Source organism: Pristiophorus japonicus, chromosome 4 (genome assembly GCF_044704955.1).
Source record: "Pristiophorus japonicus isolate sPriJap1 chromosome 4, sPriJap1.hap1, whole genome shotgun sequence".
In the NCBI taxonomy this organism is placed as follows: domain Eukaryota; kingdom Metazoa; phylum Chordata; class Chondrichthyes; family Pristiophoridae; genus Pristiophorus; species Pristiophorus japonicus.
This window is the reverse complement of record NC_091980.1, coordinates 93,224,660-93,247,884: the sequence shown is the minus strand read 5'-3', so window position 1 is coordinate 93,247,884 and position 23,225 is coordinate 93,224,660. Positions and strand designations below refer to the sequence as shown.

Here is a 23,225-nt window from a genome sequence, read left to right as displayed (position 1 = left end):
CTCCAGCAGAATTGCAGAATATTACTGTTGTGTCATAGTTTTTAAAATTAGAACTTGTCTTAGAATTCAGCATGACAAAACTCACCAAAGATGGTATAGTCTGTTCTACATCAATCTATTCAACTCAGTTACCTAGACATAGGTATGGAGCAGTATTATGATATACAATGAAAATGTTGCAAATAGGTGATTTTACTTTTCTCAAATAAACCTTGATAAATTTTACAGATCACAGGCTCTGCACCAAATAATAACCACACCACCAAATTAATGTCACATGGTCTGCTCAGTGTACCTTACATAAATGCCACACAACCATGGGTCAGATTTATTTCTCAATATATTTTTCTACCTCTCCTTGTGGAATCCAACATCCATTTCCGTAATCGTGTTTATTGTTATCAGAAGAGCTTAACTGCTAACTTGATACTGAAGGTCCAAATCACAGTCACACCATGCTAAAGATGTTCATGCTGTCTTGTGGTAGGACATGTATGATGGAATTGATTTAAGACAGAGGAGATCTTCAAGTCCTGGATACATTGACTCACCCACGTACAGTCGACAGGGGATGTCTCCCACAATGCCTCGATCGCCTCAACATTATCACAGACCAGGTAATGAATGTCCTTGCACCAGACGACTTACCTGGTGAATTCATTTTTGGGTGTAAGGATCTGGAGTAATATTCTATTATTTTTAAGGAAATAAAACTCAACAAAAGGAAGTGTTTTTGTATTAACTGTCACTTGTATAGTGCAATATCACTTAACTGTACAGTGGGAAACTGGGGTCTATCCAGATATATATGCAATAGCGTTTTAGCATCTCATAAGACATGATCTGACAAGCACAATTTTGCCCTTAGGAGAAAGAAATATTTAAAATATGTAGAACAGAAAGAGTTAATTCTGGGTTAACATATTCATGATTATGTACATAGACTGACAGTTAATATGCATATTGCCTGAATTTTATATTCAGCTAAGTGAGAAAATTGGTCATGTTACATTCAAATGTGTGACATTGTACTGTTTAAAAAGATACTCAAAGATGAATAGCCTACCCACTGTAAAATTTGACACAAAAATGGTGAACTGTGCCATCTTCCAGCTATCCACCAATAGAAGAAAGTGACTTCACTGAAAAATATTCAAAGAAAAAGCAATTAACTTCATTGTCATTTCATTTCTTAAACCCTCTAGGTTTTTTGTTATCTTGTTTGCAAGCAAGAAAATAAAATAAACAGTCAGACATGTCAATGTCATCATTGCTGAATATGTTTGTCATCATGCCAGTTTCAGTGTGCTTGTGCAGTAGGTGATACCATTTTGATATTGTCACGACTGTAAACAGTCTGTGCTGTTTCATGCCTTGTTAGGCTCAGGCATTCATTCAAAATGGCCTTTGAGGTAACACTAGGCTTGACAGTGCTAGGTCTTGGTCCAGTGGCAAGGATTACCCAAGGCAACTGGAGACTTGCTCTGCTGCACAGACCTAGTGCGCACATATATCGCAGTGTGGGCTGGGCTGTGCTGCCCCTGGTCCCAAATTCATGCCTCCCCGGGCTCCGATCACATCCCTCCACAGTCTCTCACAGCTCCTTCGTCACGATCTCGCCACTCCTGCTGCATCTGCCCACGCTCCAATCACCGACCTGGACCTTGCTGACGTCACTCTTCGCTGCCGTTGCCCTCCTTGTAGTGGTATGCCGCCACGCTGTCCATGGGCTGCTGCTCCTTTTATGGCCCTGACCTGCCGCTGATGGTCTCTCGCAGGTCGGGGCTGCCACACTGTCTGCGAGAAAGATTGTAGTACCTTCCTCGCTACTGGCTGCTTATCCCTTCTGCTGCTAATTCCCCACCGTTGGCAGTTACTCCTTACAGGCTATCTATATCCTGCTTCATTACCCCAATTTACAATATTCCTTCCCCCATCTGGCTAGATTTCTCCTCCCACTGCTTCAATCCTGCTGCTCCCACTGATATGAATACCCATCCTCAGCACTCCCATTCTCTTTTCCATTCCCTGCCCTCACTTCCTCTCCTCTCCCCTGCCTCCCCATCTCTATCCATCCCCATTCCCTTCCCTACATCCCTACATTGGTTCCATTATTCACTACTTGAACTGAAAAAAAAATGTTGTCTTGACTACCTGAGTTCAACACCTTGGAAGATAAACTAGTAAAAGGAAGAAACAACAAATGCTGGAAATACACTGCAGGTTTGTCAGCATCTGACACAGTAAAGATTTCACTTACTCTATATATTTTAAACTCCTTTCATCTTGCCAATGCCTTTTCACAAAGATGATTTTTATACATCATCTAACATTTTTCACCTCTTTCTAGCTTTTTCAAGTGATCATAGATGGTAATCGGTTGAGGACAGGATCAACGTCTTTAAGTCACTTTTATACTGGCGCTTACTGAGGTCAGATTCTTGGGGCCCTATGCCTGTGAGGTGGCTCCCAGCTTCCACATTGCTAAACCTGACTTGTATCTTGATGGCCCATGAAAAATTGGTCTATAATTCTACCACCAGCATAAGGCAGTCAGATTCAGTAGTGAGAAACACCAGGCTCGTTAATACGCGTCTCCTGAAAGCCAACTTCAGCAAGCTCCAGTATAAAAACAGCTTTAGTTATATAGCACGTGCTCACTGTGACCCTTTCCCACTTCATCACTATATTCAACTGGAACATCAGACATAGTTATGGAATGAAGAAATACAGGTTATTAAAACACAACAACAGTTATTTCACTAGGTACATAACATTAGAATTGTGCATTTGATTATTTTCATATGCCAAGACAGGCATCACTTCATCTGCATCACATTGGGTATATTCAAGAGAGAGTTAGATATGGCCCTTACGGCTAAGGGGATCAAGGGGTATGGAGAGAAAGCAGGAAAGGGGTACTGAGGGAATGATCAGCCATGATATTGAATGGCGGTGCAGGCTCGAAGGGCCGAATGGCCTACTCCTGCACCTATTTTCTATGGCCCCAAGTTTCCACATGATTTGCTCCTGATTTTTAGGAGCAACTGGTGGAGAACGGAGTATCTTAGAAATCGCAATTCTCCACATTTAAGTTTTCTGCAGTTCTAGTCATGTAGAACAGTTTCACTTTTGAACAGAATTTTTTTTTCAAAAGGGAGCGTGTCCGGCCACTGACGCCTGATTTGAACGTTTCCACAGTGAAAACGTACTCCAAACTAACTTAGAATGGAGCAAGTGACGATTTTTGTAGGCTTGAAAAAATCTTGTCTACACATTAAAAAAATCAGGCGCAGGTTACAAATTAGGCATCCGGAACGAGGTGTGGGGGGGGGGGGGGGGAAGTCATTACATTCTACAATAAATCCTTAGTTATACTTATACAAATATTATACAAATAATTCCAACCTGAAAAAAAATTTATAAGCAAAGAAAAGATTAAATAAACCATGTTCCTACCTGTGTGAAAGTGCTTCAGGCAGGGAGAAGGCTGCAGGAAGCCTCACAAGTTGAGGCAGCAGTTCCCAATGGCAGGGGAGGGAAGGCAGTGAGGAGGCAGCCGTTCCCGATGGCAGGGGGGGGGAGGAGACAGGGAGGAGGCAGCCGTTCCCGATGGCAGGGGGGGGAGGCAGTGAGAAGGCTGCAGGAAGCCTTAGAAGTTGAGGCAGCCATTCCCGACGGCAGTGGGGGGGGAGGAGGCAGTGAGGAGGCAGCCGTTCCCGATGGCAGGGGGGGTGGCAGTGAGGAGGCAGCCGTTCCCGACGGCAGGGGGGGGAGGAGGCAGTGAGGAGGCAGCCGTTCCCGACGGCAGGGGGGGGGGGAGGCAGTGAGAAGGCTGCAGGAAGCCTCAGAAGTTGAGGCAGCCATTCCCGATGGCAGTGGCGGGGAGGACCCCTGCCGTCGGTCGGGCCCGTTGGGAAACGGCTGCCTCAACTTCTGAGGCTTCCTGCAGCCTTCTCACTGCTGCAAGAAGCCTCAGTGCTGATCATGGAAGGGCAATGTGGTTTTATTAAAAAATTTTAAAAATTGAACAGCTACAAAGAACTAGAAAAATGGCCGAGTGCCAATGTTTCCTTCACACTGCGCGTGCACGAACGCTCCAACGCGCACGCGCAGGGTTGCCGGCACGAAAAAAACTCATTTAAATGGTACCCGCCTCCTCCTACTTACAAAATCGGCGCGAGTGGTAGGCTCCGTCCCCTGGGTGCCGCGCCAAGCTGACATCGAGCTGCAAAGCGCTCGAGAATAGCGTGTTTTTTTTCAGGCACCGTTTTCGGCGCGAAAAACGGGCGCCCAGCTCAGAGGGGCGCCTGTTTTGCCGCGTGTGGAAACTTGGGGCCTATGTTTCTATGTTTCTATTTCATAAATGATGTTGATGATTGTACTTCTGTAAATAGATACAATGACAAGCAGATGCATAGGATATCGAGTTATATCGAGTGTACAGCACAGAAACAGGCCATTCGGCCCAACTGGTATGTGCCGGCGTTTATGCTCCACACAAGCCGCTTCCCAACCCTCTTCATCTAACTCTATCAACACATTCTTCTATTCCTTTATCCCTCATATGCTTAGCAAGCTTCTCTTAAATGCATCTATCCTATTTGCTTCAACTACTCCTGTGGTAGGATGTCCCATATTCTAGCCACTCTTTGGGGTGAAGAAGTTTCTCCTGAATTCCCTGTTGACTATCTTATATTTATGACCTCTAGTTTTGGACCTCCCTACACGTGGAAATGTTTCCTTTGCATTTACACCATCAAACCATTTCATTATCTTAAAAATCTCTATTAGAGAAAAGAGCCCCAGTCTGTTCAACCTTTCCTGATGAATATATCCTCTCAGTTCTGGTATCATCTTTGTGAATCTTTTTTGCACTTTCTCCAATGCCGCTATATCCCTTTTATAATGTGGAGCAGTGTGGCGGCCCCATCCTGCGTGGGAACATCAGCGGCAGGTCGGGGCCATAAAAGGAGCAGCGGCCTGGGAGCAACGTGGCGACATACCACTATAGGGTACAACACGAGTTGGTGCAGGAGGGCGATGGCTGTGAAGAGGGTGACTGGATTGGACGTCACCATAACCCAGATCGGTGATTGGAGCGTGGGCAGGTACAGCAGGAGCGGCGAGGTCGGGGCAAAGGAGCGGTGAGAGATTGTCGAGCGATGTGATCGGGGCCCAGGAGAGGCATGAGGTCAGGGCCCAGAAGAGGCATGGGCCCAGGGGCAGCACGGGCCAACGCACACTGCGATATGTATGCGAACAAGGTCCATGCAGCAGAGCTGGTCTCCAGTCATCTTGGTTAACCCTTGCCACTGGATCAAGATCTAGCTCTGTCAAGCCCATGTGGTGGCTGGTGTGCAACAGCCACCACACGTTAAAAACATCCACGCACAGGCATCTTCCACCCTTCAATATACAGTTCGGGACCTGGAATATTAGGTCCTTCATTGAAACACCTGTGAACTCATTGAACTCATCCCTTTTTGGCGTGGAAGCAAGTCATCCTCGATTCGAGGGACCACCTAAGAAGAAGATAATATGGAGACCAGAACTGCTCTCAGTATTCCAAGTATGGTCTAACCAAGGTTCTATACAAGTTTAATATAACTTTTCTGTTTTTCAATTCTATCCCTGTAGAAATGAACCCCAGTAATTGGTTTACTTTTTTTATGAACTTATTACCCTGCATCGCTACTTTTAGTGATTTGTGTATCTGTGTGTCTAGGTGTCGGGGTTTTATTTTAATGGTTAATACCACTTGTAAAGATCCTGATTATTGCAGTGAAGCAATTCTCTAATCCTTATTACAATTCCCTAATTCCTTCACTGTAACATCTTAGTCACACAGTTTACACGTGCCCAGCTGTGGCTTAACTGATACTCGCCCACATTCTCTACCTTGGCTCAAAGTGGAACGCCATAAGCTCTTCCAGTACAAACATGTCATGACAGTATTCTGTGGAATGCAGCCTTTCAGGGCAATTTAGATATTGAGATAATCTGAAATTCTGCTTGATTACTGTTGGTGATTGTATTTATGCAGAACTTAACCTCGTAATTAAACAGGTGGGAAAAGGGTCATACATACTTTGCCTTCTTATGTTCATCATATTCATACATGGCTACACACAGCTATTTTTGTTTGGTCACAAACAGATAAACTATTCCAGTATACTCAAGAGCTTCTGTAATTTGAATAACAGCAATTTGTAATGTATTGCATGTTAGCAATAGAGGACTGGAGTGGTTTATCTATTTGTGATTGTGATTGTGAGGTACAAGAAAAACATTAAACTGCAATCCTGCCAAAATTGTTTATTTTTTCATTCTCCTTCCTGATATCCATGTTTGATCCATAATTTATAGCAATCCGCATGGATGTTCAAGTAGTTTAGAGTTAGCATTTACCCTGGCTTATCCAGAGCATTTAGCTTTTAGCCCATAGAAACACAAAAGGAATTTGTTGTTATGGTAATAATCAACACACCTTAATATTTTGAAATGTTGCAATTTCTAGCATGTTAGCATTTATTTTCTTTCTGGGCCATATATCATTTCTCATACATAAAATTTACAAAGTATTATTAGTTGCTTCCCAAAACTACATGTCAATTTATAGGGTACTGAAATTGTAATAGTGGAGCCCATCATCACTTCACAGTAATGAGAGTTTTGTTGCTGCCATTTTATTTCTTGCTAACCTGCAAAATTTGTTTTTACACAAAATATTTTGGTTTTCACGAGCAGACATTCTTGACCATGCTGCACCTTCCCATTTGAAGAGCTGTTTATTCAAGTGCCTGTTACTGATTTCAGTGAAAATAATAGTGGATCATACAGGTTTAAGCAGCACTGGTGGGATTTATAAGTTTAGTTTAATATGTTGAATTACATTTATTGAGCTCAGTTAGTGTGAATAACAATAACGAAAGGACACTTTTAATTTCTTTTTCTCTTCAGATCTGTGTGGTTATATTATGTGCTTACCAGAGAAAAGGGTGTACTTTTACAACCTCTGCTCTACTTTTTTTGGATGATATATTTATTTTCAAGTTCTTACTGTTTTCGACAGGTAATTAATAGAATTCTCATAGCAATCCATCTTAATACCTCACCACAATTGCACGTCTGTATTTATTAACATATCCTACAGGGGTAAAGCAACACAATTAGTTTATCTGGGTCGCATGGAGCTGTTCAAGATATCATGCTTCTAAAGGCCACTGCCTAAACTATGTTTCATTAATCTTTGATATAACAGATCTAATGAAACCCACAAAAGCTCATATTACTGTATCAATCATGTAGTTACCGTAGTTACAACATCATTCTCAGCTTTTTCTTTAGGAATACCCATCATCTGATTTCCCACTTAACTAAAGCTTTGCTGGTTTGTAGAAGTATGGGCATTTGAGCTATATACTGATGTACTAGCTTACGACAGTAAAATACTACAACTTCCAACACAGTATACATAGGTTGTAGCTCTCTCAGTGATAGCAAAAAAATGAGAAACATCCCATCAACAATATACTCTTCATTATAATCTACATTTTATATGATTCACAGCTATGTCATAATTAGCCTGGGTTCAGAAAGGGGACAAAACATAACCAATCGATCCCAATCCAAATCGCGATCCAGTAACCCCTGATGTAAAGAACACATATGGATATTAAATGATGCTGTGCCATGATTGAATAGCCTGCTAGTGCTCACTAACTAGGTCCACACATGAAGAATGTCAACTCTGGTGAAGTACTGAAGGGCAACTGGTGCCCGTGGAACCATGCCCCACTATCAGCATTGCCTTTCAGAGAAAACTGGGGGGGAAAAAAAGATAAATAGGAAAATTTATTCCCCGGTAGATCAGTGATTTTATCCAATGAACAGCTGAGCCATACACATCAGGAAGGTCCCTGGTTCTATCCCAGTTAGTTGATCTCAGCTGCAGCTTTGAGAAGTGGTTTCCACTCCCGCATAGCTGTCGGGCAAGAACAACCCCGAGTGTGACTGTGAAACTGCTTGTGGCTGAATAGCCTGCCAACCCTCACTGTCAATGCACACATATGAATAATGTCCCCTGGGAGAGGTACCGGAAGGTAGTTGGCACCCATCAAATTATAGCCAGGAAGGATCAGGCCTGGAAGGGAAGAGTGCATTGCAGGAGAATACATAGAAAATCAAATATCTTCCAGAGACAGTGTTTTATCAAGGCTTTGCACTCTTTTGATCATACAAGGGTCTGCGCTATTTTGATCATACTTATTTTGATTTCATTTTCCAATTTGAAGCTGTCACTTTTCATTTCTATGTTGGTCAAACTCCAGTTGTCTATCGTAATGTCATCACACTGAGGATCAGAAGCAGCATGTGTTACATTTATTGAGTCCAGTTCTGCTGCTGTAATTAGTGAACAGCATGAATGGGGAGCTCCGGTTCCCAGGAAATGAAAAGCTGCTGCAAAAAATCTTTTACAAGTATTTTTTGGACAGTTTAGGAATATTTAAGTAAACTTTGGCTATGAAAAAATTGCTGCAATGTTAAATAGTGATTTTTTTAAGGAATTACATTGCAAGACATGAAATTTGAAAAAATGAAAAATTAATGAGTCATTTAAATACTTACATTAATTTTAAAAGAAAACAAAATCGGAGTAAAATATTAAATCTTTGAATTGAAAGGTTTGGCACGCCAAGAATAATTTTGCTCAATAGAAAGTATTTTTATTAATGTTTTTAATTCTATTAAATATAAAAAAATATTTAATTTGTATTTGACATTATCAATACTGGAGTTACAATGGTTTTACTTGGAGTAAAAAAAATATATAGTTATAAAGAAATCATTACATGACAATTCTGATATCCTTTTCTTCAAATATAAACTGAAAAAATGATGGAAATGGTAGATTTCTTGATTGAAAGAAAAATTTCTATTACCTGTCCAGGGAGACTTGAGACCAGCTGTCAAAGGTACGCTGTCAAATGTTGCAATACGGATTAGATCATTGTAGTTTCTGGTTGAAAGAAATTGCATTTGATGTGACAAGGTGTAAAAGGCAATTGGCAAACACAGTTTGTCTTTCTGAAGGCAGATTGTGGTAACAATACCTTATTTCCGTGAGAACCCTCAATTGCTGCTTTGGTGCTTCACGTGGCAAGGCACAAACAATGTGGCCAAGAGTTTCATCTACCATATTTTCTGGCAAGGAAGTCACCAAGTGTCATCTATTTACTCAAAAACCTGATTGGTGTAGGGGGATTAGGCGGGTATGGTAGCAGCGGAGACTGAGAGGGAGAATCTCCCCCATTAATTTGCAGCTTAGAAATTCTGGAATTGGCCAATGAGGTGTGGAATCTCTTGATAGATTTCCTAATCTTTTGACATCAAATTAATGATCTCAAATAACAGAAAACGGATGAATCTGAATAGCCAGTGGTGCCTGTCATTTCCTGTGTGGCAGTGTGGCGACCTTGATAGTGCAACCAGAACACTTTATGAACTGTCAAAAGCAAGAGGTGTGTCTTCCTTGACAGTGCAATTTCCTTGCTGGAAAAACATGGCACTCTGAACAGATTACTCATTCATATTTGCTTCAGAGTCTTTGCCTTTTATTTATTTGTTTTTGCTGCTTTCTTTGCAATTCTTTGGAGGCACTGAAAGCGGCCGGAGCTCACCTTATTATAGCCAGCTAAACTTCAAGCCAAGCCCTGCCCAGACACCTACACATTTCCATGTACCAGGTAGGAGCTTTTGCACTCACCAGCATGGCTTGAATGCATTAGTGCAAATAATGTCATTTCTATTTTACATGAAATTTATACTTTCAAATGTAAAATTGCACACAGCCTAGCAAAAACTAGGTGGAGCAGTGGGACATGCAGTTTATTTCAGGCACAATGAAAACCCATCTTAATTGTTTGGATACTGAGATATAAAATTTCAAATCAATTATTAAACGTTTTGCTTAGAAGTAGAGGCATGGCTGCTTAACTCAGTAAATTGCAAGGAGTGAGGTTTCATGTGCACAAGAGTATTGGCAAACTCATAAATGTGCAGAACTGACTGGTTGGCTTGGTAGAAAAGTATATTGGTTTACCAACAAGATGTATTTAGCTGATGCAGACTAAACAATATGCCACAGAGGGAAGGATCTTGGTAAATACACAGTTCCCTCCATTGTGAATTCCCAATCTCTGTCAAAAAGAGTTACAGAGCACAGGAAAGTTATAGAGTAGAGTTCAGGTATTTCTCAATGGAGAGAAATTTAGTGGCCAGTTCATCCTGCAACATTCTTTCACACCTCTTAGTGTTTTGGAATGGAGATGATTATATATAGAAAGTGGGATTTGTGTTGAAAAAATGAGAGGCATAGAAGTGAATTGCGTTCTTTAACCAAACCGAGTGAAACTCACAGAAAAAGAGTACCACTTGGAAGACTTGTAAACAGCATATTCCACTGCTATCCATTTGGTACATGTCTTTTGTCACAGAGCTCTTAATAGAAAAATAACTGCTTTTATGTACATCCTTTTTCTGCATAGAACTATGTTGCACAAAAGGTTCCCATGGTTGTCCATTACTTAACCCTTTGAGAACTATGATGTTAAATAGGAATAAACACATTATCAAATTTATAACCTAGTATTGACACATGCTAGGCATCTGACATTTTTTGCATTTCTGTATGTCTCATTCATTATGTCAAAATATTTTAAAAAGCAACAAGATGGTCCATCCCATTGTCATTTTAACATACTGCCAAAGCAGGGTAAGAACTTGGCGTTGCACCAACAGGTCACAGCTGTGCATGTGGAAAGACAGAGAACAAGAGCCAAGCACATCCTGGCAAAATGGATGGAAATTACTGAGCAAGTTGCAGAGCCACTCTCCCTCATCCAGATTAAAAATAGCATTGGCAGCGGTCTAGAAGCATGTCACCAATTCAACCCTTCAATCAGGGGATGATGCTTGACCAGTGAGAGAAGAAAATAGCTTTGCAATCAACCAAAATATTAAGTGATTTGCAAACATATTGTCAAATTGCATATTTTTGAAAATGTGTACAGAAGGTCAGTACTCAAGGGGTTAAATTGATGTACAGCCTGCAACTAGGTTACTGCATTAGAATAACCTCTTGCTATCTCCCTAATTTTGGGCCCAAGTTTCCACATGATTTGCGCCTGATTTTTAGGAGCAACTGGTGGAGAACGGACTATCTTAGAAATCGCAATTCTCCACATTTTTTTTTCTGCAGTTCTAGTCAGGTAGAACAGTTCTACTTTGGAACAGAATTTTTTCTTCAAAAGGGGGCGCGTCCGGCCACTGACGCCTGATTTCAAAGTTTCCACAGTGAAAACGTACTCCAAACTAAGTTAGAATGGAGCAAGTGAAGATTTTAAAAAATCAGGCGCAGGTTACAAATTAGGTGTCCAGAACGAGGTGGGGGGGAAGGGAACTCATTAAATTCTACAATAAATCCTTATTTATACTTCTACAAATATTATACAAATAAATCCAACCTGAATAAACATTTATAAGCAAAGAAAAGATTAAATAAACCAACTTCCTACCTGTGTGAAAGTGCTTCAGGCACGGAGAATGCTGCAGTCAGCCTGAGGCGCCCGTTCTTCCCGCGGGGGGCGGGGGGGAGGGGAGAGGAGGCGCCCGTTCTTTCCCGCGGGGGGGGGGAGGTGCCCGTTCTTCCAGCGTGGGGGATAGGAGGCGCCTGTTCTTCCCGCGGGGGGGGTAGGAGGCGCCCGTTCTTCCCGCGGGGGGCGAGGGGGAGGGGAGAGGAGGCGCCCGTTCTTTCCCGCGGGGGTGGGAGGCGCCCGTTCTTCCCGCGGGGGGAGGGTAGGAGGCGCCCATTCTTCCCGCGGGGGGGGGTAGGAGGCGCCCATTCTTCCCGCCGGGGGGGTGGGTGGAGGGGAGAGGAAGCGCCTGTTCTTCCCGCGGGGGGGAGAGGAGGCGCCCGTTCTTCCCGCGGGGGGGGGGGAGGAGGCGCTCGTTCTTCCCGTGGGGGAGGGGGGAAGGAGACAGTGAGAAGGCTGCAAGTGCTGATGGCAATGTGCTTTTATTAAAAAAATGTTCAAAAATTAAACAGCTACAAAGAAAACAAAAATGGCCGAGTGCCAATGTTTTTTTCACACTGAGCATGCTCCAACGCGCACGCGCAGCGTTGCCGGCAGGAAAAAAACTAATTTAAATAGTACCCGCCCCCTCCCACTTACAAGTGTAGGCTCCGCCCCCCTGGGCACCGCGCCAGGCAGACAAGGAGCTGCAGAAAGCTCCAGAATCACGAGTTTTTTTTTAGGCGCCGTTTTAGGCGCGAAAAACGGGCGCCCAGCTCGGAGGGGCACCCGTTTTTTATCATGTGGAAACTTGGGCCCATTACCATTACCTTTACATATGTGATATACATGCTTTCACACTGGAATATAGTGAATAGTCAATTAATAACCAGACTTATAAGCCACTTCATCTAGGTTGTGTATGCTGAGTCATGAGTGGGATATCCTCTTATCAAGCAATCATGCAGCATTTTGTTTATGCTATGAAAGTGCCAATACTTTGCATCATTTATTTATCTGTTGGCTTTCTGGTGGTTTTCTTTTCAGTGGAAGTTGTTTGTTACCTGATTGCACAGTCAGACTGTTGCTACAATGCAATGCTAAGCCCTAAAGATCACATCCACATGTTGCTGCATTCATTGGATTTGCTTCCATTGTTTGTAAGGCCACTTTCATGGCATTTTACAAGAGTGCAGTACATATATGCAATGAGTATTATACTCAAATTGCAATGAAAGGCATCTAAAGTAGAACATAGCCGGTAATATGAATCAACGAACAAAGAACAGACTTTGTTAATAGTGTTGAAGTTTTGGATGTCATCACAGTTCAAAAATGTGCAAACAGTCAACTAAATTGATATATATATCAGATTCATTAATGATTTTATCTCATGGAGCCTGAAACTATAATTAAAACAATTATGAGACTGAACTAATTTTCTGATAATCTTGTTTGTGCACTATTAAGATCCTGTAGTTAACTGAAGTGTGCCTCACTTGGTTAATGTTATTTCAGTATAATGTACTATTTCAGTATTATGCACTATTTCAGTATGATGCACTATTCCAGTATAATGCACTATTTCAATATGATGCACTATTTCAGTATGATGTATTTTGCAAGTTAAATTGCATTAACAATCACTATCCTTGCTTTCTTCTCTTTTTCTTTAGCAAGTGGAGAAATCTCTAATATCTACAGGAAACCCCCTATCTATAAGCGACATGGTACTATCTACTTGAATCTTATACTTAAATCTTTCAATGTTTTCATTTTTTTTTAAATGTAGAAGAGAACTTGCCTTGACTTAGTTCAGTAAAGCCCAGTTAAATCAAAACTGGTGAGATAAATTTAAATTTAAGATCAATTTCTCATCTCATTACAAACTGAAATTGATGTTCAGAGCTTGGCTGTACGATAGATTTCAAATACATTATTTAACAAGTCAGTATCCCTTTTCCTTGGCTTTTGCGAGTACTGTTCAGAAAAGGTTGAAAATCTAATTTGTTTATCACACATTATTATAGTAATGCAACTCATTCTATGCAACTCCTGTTGAAATTCAGTAAATTTCAAATAAAATGGTGAATAATCCTTATGACTAATGTGGTTTGATTTTCATATTGATCTGCTCGTACCAAAAAATCATTATAGGCTTTACTTGTCTCCCTTAGAATTTTTTCCAACTGACCACTAACATGCGGATCTTTGTTCTTTCTATGTTGACCCTGGGCAGGATATTTGGCGGTTATTTCCCTCCGACTCTTTCCCTACACACTGTTTGGCCAACAGAACTGCCAATTAAACCTGGCTGTCATCCCTCCAGACAAACCACATGCTAAATATGCAAGAAGACAATTTCTCCCATCATCTCATGTATCAGTATCTATTTGAAGCATCTGATGCAAAATAATAAACCCTGTATTGTTCCAAATCATTATGGGTACAAGTTTTAATGACAGGTTCATTAATATATCAATATTTTCTTTATCCAACCTTTTCTTGTGTTAAAATAAAAGGCAGGAGCCTTTGTGAATTAATCCATAACCTAAGTTCATACCAAAATTATCTAGTTTAAAACAAAAGATCCTCCCAGGTGAACTAGCCAATATTTCTTCAATCATTAGTGTGTTAGTACAATCTCATGTCATATAGACAGTGGTAGAAAAAATCATGGTTTTGTGCTTTTCTGCAACAGTTGTACAACAAAAATAAACTTTTGCAGTTCATCCTCAAAAATATAAAGTAAAAATAGAAACTAGTTCATAACATGATACATCCTCCCTACACTAGCCAACAAAAGGGATACTTTCTCTTCAACAAATATTTGTTTTTATTTATCCTTTCACTTGTGCTCCTCACTATGCTGATGCTTGACTCTCTTCCTGCCTGCTAACCACGCCTTGGTTCATCATTGTGCTGTAAGTAACAATCTCTGCTTCATTGTCAATTTCATATATTTATTCAGTGTCTGGATATCATTGCATGTGTTTTTTTTTAAAAAGGAGCATCCATATCAACAGTCTGTTTCCTGTATCACATTTTTAAGAGGAATTCAACTTTGGTTCTGAAGGTGCTGCGAGGGTTTTTTGTATTGGGGATGGAACTGAGAACTTGCTGCCCAGAGAAAGTATACCCAACGTTAGATTTTGCTTATAGTTGCACTTTGTGTTTTTTTTTAAATATTAATTAATTTGGGAATAAGGTTTGCACCCTCAACTGCATACTAATATTAGGTTCATATTGTGGTAAACCCATTCTATATTCATGCCTTTGGTTTGTTATTGCCAAATAGAGTAATATATAGTTGGCATTTATTATCAATGGAACAAGAGATAGCTGAGGTACATATTGCATGTGAAACAATGTTAACAGGCAAGAATTACTAATAGGATAATGGATTACTAAGTTTGTACTACAAATACATAAGTGGTCTGCTGGTGATCTATTACATGTAGAATAATGGATGGTTGGCTGCATACTGCAGAAAGAATGATGTATGATCAAAGGTTTATTACATTTACAAAAGTAATTGGATAGAGTGTTTAATAACTAAACTAATACTCGGAATATATGCTGTTACTGGACAATATAGGAGCAGTATTGTCACTATGAGACCAAACAGCTCGCAATATCATGATAACGGCCATATAACTTGCGTGTGAGAGGATGGCAAAATTGCAGTGGACACTCTGAAACCAGAATTATATATTTTTTCTCACTCAGTATTCTGCATTTATTGTAACAATCCTGATCGTAATGAGTGTCCTTCCTCACATCGGGGGGGAAATTCAACTCCAGCAGGGGTAACAAACGGGTGGTAGTGGATCAACCATTGGGTGGGGTGAGTAACAAATGGCTGACCTGCTACTTCCCATTTTGTGCCCCGCCAAAGTGGAATTTCATCCCCATATAGTAAAAGTTGAGTTTTGTCTTCATTGACAAGTCATTGTATAATCACAGGCATTACATAGAATTAAATAGGATATACGGCACCGATCCGGCATTTGTGCTCCACTCGAGCCTCCTCCTGTCTTTCCTCATCAAAATCTATCTGCACAACCACTTCTCGCTCATATGCTTCTCTAACCTCGCCTTAAATGCATCTATACTATTTGCTTCAACCATTCCCTGTGAGAGCGAGTTCCACATTTCTTCTGAGTTCCCTGTTGGAATTCTTGGTGACTATTTTATATTGATGGCCTCTAATTATGCTCTTCCCCACAAGTGGAAACATTCTCTTTCCATTAGTAAGCTGTATATTTTTGGATGGAGTTGTTAATTTTGAACTTGGAGGTAAAGTTTTGCTATAGAACTGATACAGTTTTTCTATTTTCTACACCCGGGGCTGGATTTTCAGCTCTACTCATTTCGGGGCAGTAATGGTGGCGAGGTGGTAAAGTTTGCGCCCGGGAACAGTTTGCGCCTCAGTCAGCAAAATTCGGCAGCTGGACCCTAAGTGTGGGGCAGAGCGCTAAGGTAGGCGTTGCACACCTCTCTTAGCGCCCTAGGCCGGCTGAGCAAGTGAAATTCCCAAGCTAAGAGGCCTGAAAAAAAAACTCAAAACATTCCCAATAAATAACTCACGCCATCACAACATAAATCGCAAAAAATAATAAAATGAAAAACAATCTCACTTACCTGAGGTCGACATTACTTACCTCACTGCGGCCGCGCCAGCTCGGACTGCTCACTTTCACAGGCTGTTCCAGCAAGGTGCTGTATGGAGCACTAAGGATCGGGTGGGAACCAAAATTTGAGCTGGTGTCGCAACCAGGAGCGTTGCACACCGGCTCGCCTCTTCCGGGCAGGAATGTTCCACGCCCTGCCGAAACCGGCCCTGAAAATCCCGGCGGAGCGCTGGAAGCTGGCCGCACGCTCAGAAGAGCTTACTGCCGCCACTGCCGCCCCTCCGGGGTGAAAGCAGAGACAGAAACAATCCGAAAATCCAGCCTGCAGTGTCAGCATCAAGCACTGCTAGGTCAGGTATAGTATAGTGGAGTAAAGCTTGGCCTGCACTACCTCTATTGTGTTCCTAACACAGATGAGACTGCACACAGGGAGGTTAAAGTAACAGTGACCTCAGTCTTTATTAAGACACTCCAGAGTGAGGAACAGGCCTTAGGGGCTGGCTTATACACAGTGCTCCAAAGGGAAGTTGGGATCCCTTGGGACTTCAGGGGATGCACTCCCTGGTGGCAGAACATGGGAGTGCATGCTTTACAGATACAGAACATCACTCCCCCCCGAAAGTCAAAGTGAAAACTATTTACAAGGTGAGGCAGTCGGGAGCCTTTCTTTCCTTAGTGGACCGCCTCGGTACAAATGTCTGTTCTGGTGTGTTGGCTGTGCCCTCGCTGGGCTGGCGTGTTGTTGGCCCTGCAGGGCTGCTGGGTGAGCCTGGCCTTGCTGGGCTGTTGGGCGTGATGGGTTCGATTTCCTGGTCCAGGGTGGTGTCGTTGATCCTTTGGGTATGTGTTGTGGGCTCGAAAAAGGCGGTGTCTGCTGTGGATTGTTCAGAGCAGTCTGTGAACCGCAGCCTCGTTTGGTCCAGGTGCTTTCTGCAAATTTGTCCATTGTCGAGTTTGACTACAAACACCCTACTCCTTTCTTTAGCTATCACCGTGCCGGCGATCCACTTGGGACCATGTCCATCGTTTAGCACATACACAGGGTCATTCAGATCAATTTCCCGTGACACAGTGGTGCGACCCTCGTTTACATTTTGTTGCTGCCGCCTGCTCTCTACCTGATCATGCAGGTTGGGGTGAACCAGCGAGAGTCTGGTTTTAAGTGTCCTTTTCATGAGTAGCTCAGCTGGGGGCACCCCTGCGAGTGGGGTCTTATGCGGTGGCGGTGCTTCCCGACATTATTTCACATTCAATCCATTTTGAAAAAGCATCCACCACCACCAGGAACATTTACCGAGAAACGGCCCGCATAGTCGACATGGATCCTTGAACATGGTCTGGAGGGCCAGGACCACAAACTTAGTGGTGCCTCTCCAGGTGCGTTGCTCAACTGAGCACACACGCTGCATTGCCGTACACAGGACTCTTAGTCAGAGTCGATACCGGGCCACCACACGTGGGATCTGGCTATCGCTTTCATCATTACTATACCCGGGTGTGTGCGGTGGAGATCCGAGATGAACGTCTCCCTGCCCTTTTTGGGTAGCACTACGCGGTTACCCCACAACAGGCAGTCTGCCTGAATGGACTACTCGTCCTCTCGCCGCTGGAACGGCTTGATTGGCTCTTGCATTTCAACGGGATGCTGGCCCAGCTCCCATGCAGTACACAGTTTTTAACTAGGGACAGCAGAGGATCTTGGCTGGTCCAAGTCCTAATCTGGCGGGCCGTGATAGGTGATTTATCATTTTCAAATGCTTCCATGACCATCAACAAGTCTGCGGGCTGCGCCACCATCAACAAGTTTGCAGGCTGCGTCATTTCCACCCCATGGTGGGCAATGGTAGCCGACTGAGAGCATCCGCACAGTTCTCGGGGCCTGGCCTGTGGCGGATGGTATAGTTATACGGTGACAACGCGAGTGCCCACCTTTCTATGCGGGCTGAGGCATTAGTATTTATCCCCTTGTTTTCAGCGAACAGGGATATGAGGGGCTTGTGATCGGTTTCCAGCTCAAAATTAAGGCCAAACAGGTGCTGATGCATTTTCTTTACCCCGAACACACACGATAATGCCGCTTTCTCAATCATGCTGTCGGCCCTCTCGGCCTTAGACAAGCTCCTGGAGGCATAGGCGCCAGGTTGCAACTTCCCCGCAACGTTAGCTTGTTGTAATACACACCCGACTCCGTATGACGGTGCATCACATGCTAGCACAAGTCTTTTACACGGGTTATACAATACAAGCAGCTTGTTGGAGCCATAAAATGTTTCTGGCTTTCTCGAAAGCAATTACTTGGGTTTTTTCCCCATACCCAGTTCTCACTTTGATGCAATAACACAGGTAGGGGTTCTAAGAGGGTGCTTAACACCGGTTGGAAGTTACCAAAATAGTTGAGGAGTCCCAGGAACGACCGCAGCTCCGTTATTCTGTGGCCTGGGCGCGTTCCTGATAGCCTCTGTCTTGGCATCTGTGGGCCGAATGCCACGTGGTGGTTAGCAGGTTTTGCAGAGGTGCCCCATTGTTCCACAGCTCTTGCAAACATACCCTTTGAAGCGGCATGAATCGGCTGAATGGAAGCCTCCACAATGCCAACAAGGTGTGAATTGCCTTGCATTCATCCTTTGTTGCGGACTCTGAGTCATCTGGGTCACCTGAGGCCTGCAGCCAGTTGCAGACTCGTGGTTTCTGCCCTGTACATTTCTGCTCACAAACACAATTCCAGTTAATTTATGAACATTGCTAGCACTTGTGTGCTGAGAGATTTGGTGTTATCACTGGTGGACATAAACTCCTGTGCTATCGCAATGGTCTTACTGAGGGTCGGTGTCTCTACAGTCAAAAGTTTTCGTAGGATGGTCTCGTGGCCAATGCCCACTACAAAAAAGTCTCTATGCATTTGCTCCAGGTAGCCATCAAACTCACATTGTCCTGCAAGTCGCCTTAGCTCGGCGATGTAGCTCGCCACTTCCTGACCTTCAGATCGCTGGCACATGTAGAACCGATACCTCGCCATCAGCACGCTCTCCCTCAGGTTAAGATGCTCCCGAACCAGTGTACACAGCTCCTCATACGACTTATCTGTGGGTTTCACTGGAGCCAGAAGATTCTTCATGAGGCTCTAGGTCGGTGACCTGCAGACCGTGAGGAGGACCGCTCTCCTTTTTGCAGCGCTTCCTTCTCCGTCCAGCTCGTTAGCTACAAAGAACTGGTCTAGCCGTTCGACATAGGCTTCCCAGTCCTCACCCTCCGAGAACTTCTCCAGGATGCCCACAGTTTGCTGCATCTTTGCATTGGATTCGTATACTCGTCGCCAGTTATTGTGTTCCTAACACAGATGAGACTACACACAGGGAGGTTAAAGTAACAGTGACCTCAGTTTTATTAAGACACTCCAGAGTGAGGAACAGGCTTTAGGGGCCAGCTTATATACAATGCTCCCAAGGGATGCTGGGATCCCTTGGGACTTCTGGGGATGCATTCCCTGGTGGCGGAACATGGAAGTGCACGCTTTACAGATACACAACAACCTCAGCTGTATGCTATAGGTTGGTGTGAGGCTCCTTGATTTGATCTTTTGCAATCTATGGAGTAGAACTGTGTGAGTGACCTGTAGTATACATTATTTAATAACATTCTGGAGCAAAGAATCTTAAAGCAGAAACAAAATGCCCTATATTTTGGGGAGAAGCATTGTTTTACTCATTTTTACTAACAATTGTTTGACAGCCTGGCGGGGGAATTTTAGCTACCTCTGCCTGATGGAAACTGCGCAGGTTGGGAGTTGAGATCTAATGGTACCGTCACCACTCCTTTCCCACCCTGCGACTACTTTTAGCACTGGCAGCCCTGTTTTCTTTGACAGCTGAGGCATCAGTTCGACTAAGGTGGGAGCGTCATATAGGCAAATCGGGGGCCTATCACTCAGATAGAAACCCTGTACTGTTCAACTGCCTACTAAGCAAGCCATCGGTCACAGACGCCCCACTCAGTAGATCTTGGTGGACACAGTGGAATTCCCATAGGATAACAACAACTTGAGCTGGATTTTCGGTCTTCTGCCGACCCCCTTAGTGCCCCGGAGGGGTGGCAATGGCGGTGGTCAGCCCTTCCGGGTGGGTGGCCAGCTTCCAGCATCCCGCCAGGACATTCGGTGCCGGTTTCAAGGGGGCACTGAGCATTACCGCCTGGAAGAGGCGAGCTGGTGTGCAACGCCGCTGGTTGCGACACGGGCTCGATATTTGGTCGGTGTCCAATCCATAGCGCCCCATAGCGCGCCCTAGTGGGAATGCCTGCAGTAGCTGGGGTTCCAAGCTATAGCGACCACAGTGGGGTAAGTAATGTCGACCTGAGGTAAGTGCGATAGATTGTTATTTTTTTATTTTTGCAATTTATTGTTGTGATGGTGTGAGTAATGTATTGGGAATGTTTTTGTTGGGGTTTGTTCAGATTTTTTTTTTCTCTTGGTGCGCTCCAAGGCCGTCTGTTTAGCTTGGGATTTGCTCAGCCAGCCTAGCACCCTAAAAAAGGTGTGGAACGCCTCCCTTTCGTGCTGCGCTCCACACTCAGGGCCCAGCTGATGAATTTTGCGGCTGGAGATGCAAACCATTTCTTGGCGCAAAATTAACGGCTCAGTCCGGGTTAATGACGCAAGAGAGACACGACCGAACTTTTCCCCCCTTATGTGCCTTTAATGTAGTAAAATATACCAAGGTGCTTCAGAGGAGTGTTATCAAACAAAATTTGACACCGAGCCACATAAGGAGATATGCTTGGTCTAAGAGGTAGGTTTTAAGGAGCGCCTTAAAGGAGGAAAAATAAGTGGAGAGGTGGAGAGGTTTAGGGAGGGAATTCCAGAGCTTAGGGCCTTGGCAGCTGAATGCATGGCTGCCAATGGTAGATTGATTAAAATTGAAGATTCTCCAATTGGAGAGGCCAGAGTTGGAGGAACACAGATATCTCAGAGGGTTGTAGCAGTGGAGGAGATTACAGAGCTAAGTGTAAAACTTAGCTCACATGTTTGGGCCACTGCAGATCTGGGCACGTCTCTTTCTTACCCGCGAAGCTCCTCCCAAGCTGTCCCGCATGACTTATCTGTTGACCTGCCTGGTGGTCCCCTTTCTGCCTGCTTTTCATGTCCAAATCTGGCGAGCTACTTTCAGATGCCCTTTTTAAGTGGGCAGCTGGCCAGTGGGACATTAATGAGTCCATATCGTTAAAATGGACCAGGCTCCCATTAGAAACTCTCGGATGGGCGGCCCATATGTCCCACCGTCTTGTTGCCCGGGAGTTCAAATCTGCTCTTAAGAGTAAGGCCGTATCCTTAGTGTATGGCACCCATTTTGTCTGCACACCAATGCAATGCTAACAAAATCATATTCCTTCTGTTACGCTCATAATAAAGGATGAAAACTAAGTACTGTGTACAATGAGCAAGTGTGACCTTAGCTCCTTTAATGCAACTCCAGAGTGCAGATACCTCGTGGGTGGCCTGCTTATATACTGTGCTCCCAAGGGATCCCAGCATCCCTTGGGAGTCCAACAGGTAGGCCCTCTGGTTGTAGTGTAATACAGGTTACAAGGGATTAAATACATAACATCACTCCCCCGTGAAGTCAATAGTACACTTATTTACTACGTAAGACGATCTGGGGCTTTTCGCTCCCTTGTCGATTGTCTTGGTACAAATGTGGGTGTGGGTGAGTTGGTTAGGTCTTCACTGGGTTGTTGGGTAGCCAGTCTTGCCGGGCTGCTGGGGATGGTGAGTTCAGCTTCGTGATCAAACATGATGTCAGTTGCCACTTGTGTGTGTGTTGGAGGGTCACAGTTGGTGGTGTCTTCTTCAGGTTGTTCGTAGCTGTTGGTGAACCGCAATTTGATTTGGTCCAAGTGTTTTCTGTGCGTTTGTCCATTGGTCAATTTGACCTGAAACACCCTATTCCTCTCTTTGGCTGTGATCGTGCCAACGAGCCATTTGGGATCATGTCCATAATTGAGCACAATTACAGGATCATTGATCTCAATATCGCGTGACAAATTTGCGTGGTCATAGTACACACTTTGTTGATGCCGCTTGCCTTCCACATGATCATGGAGATCAGGGTGGACAAGAGAGAGCCTTGTTTTTCGCACCCTTTTCATGAGCAGCTCGGCTGGGGGAACCCCAGTGAGTGAATGGGATCTGGTACGGTAGCTGAGCAGCACTCGGGACAGCCGGGTCTGCAGGGAGCCTTCCAACATGCGTTTCAAGCTTTGCTTGATGTCTGAACTGCCCGTTCTGCCTGGCCGTTGGATGCGGGCTTAAACGGGGCAGATGTGACGTGTTTGATCCCATTGCGGGTCATGAATTCCTTGAAGTCAGCACTGGTGAAGCATGGCCCATTGTCACTGACTAAGATATCAGGCAAGCCGTGCGTGGCAAATATGGCTTGTAGGCTTTCAGTAGTGGCCGTGGACGTGCTTACAGACATTATCGCACCTTCAATCCATTTTGAGTAAGCATCCACAATAACTAAAAACATTTTGCCTAGAAATGGGCCCACATAATCCACGTGGATCTTTGACCACGGTTTGGAGGGCCACGACTACAAACTTAGCAGTACTTCTCTGGGTGCATTGCTCAGCTGAGAGCAAGTGTTGCACTGGCGCACGCATGACCCTAAATCTGAGTTGATGCCGGGCCACCACACATGGGATCTGGCTATGGCTTTCATCATTATAATGCCTGGGTGGGTGCTGTGCAGTTCACAAATGAATATAACTCTGCCTTTCTTGGGCAAGACCACGCTATTGCCCCACAACAGACAGTCCGCGTGCTGGGACATTTCGTCTTTGCACCTGTGGAATGGCTTAATCGCCTCCTGCATCTCCGCTGGGACACTGGACCAGCTCCCCTGGAGGACACAGTTTTTTACTGAGGACAGTAAAGGATCCTGGCTGGTCTAGGTCCTGATCTGGCGGGTTGTAACGGGGGCCTTTTTGTTCTCGAATGCCTCCATGACCATGAGCAAGTCCA

General features: G+C 44.0%; 1 protein-coding gene across 2 annotated transcripts in view; it reads left to right on the top strand.

Moving 5' to 3' along the window:
- Positions 1-23,225, top strand: part of ablim3 (actin binding LIM protein family, member 3) — a 408,687-nt gene that overhangs the window by 343,677 nt on the left and 41,785 nt on the right. For both annotated transcript variants that reach the window (XM_070878428.1, XM_070878427.1), the window contains exon 11: positions 488-617. In XM_070878428.1, coding sequence (XP_070734529.1) covers positions 488-617 — 130 coding nt within the window. The remainder of the gene's footprint in view (positions 1-487; positions 618-23,225) is intronic.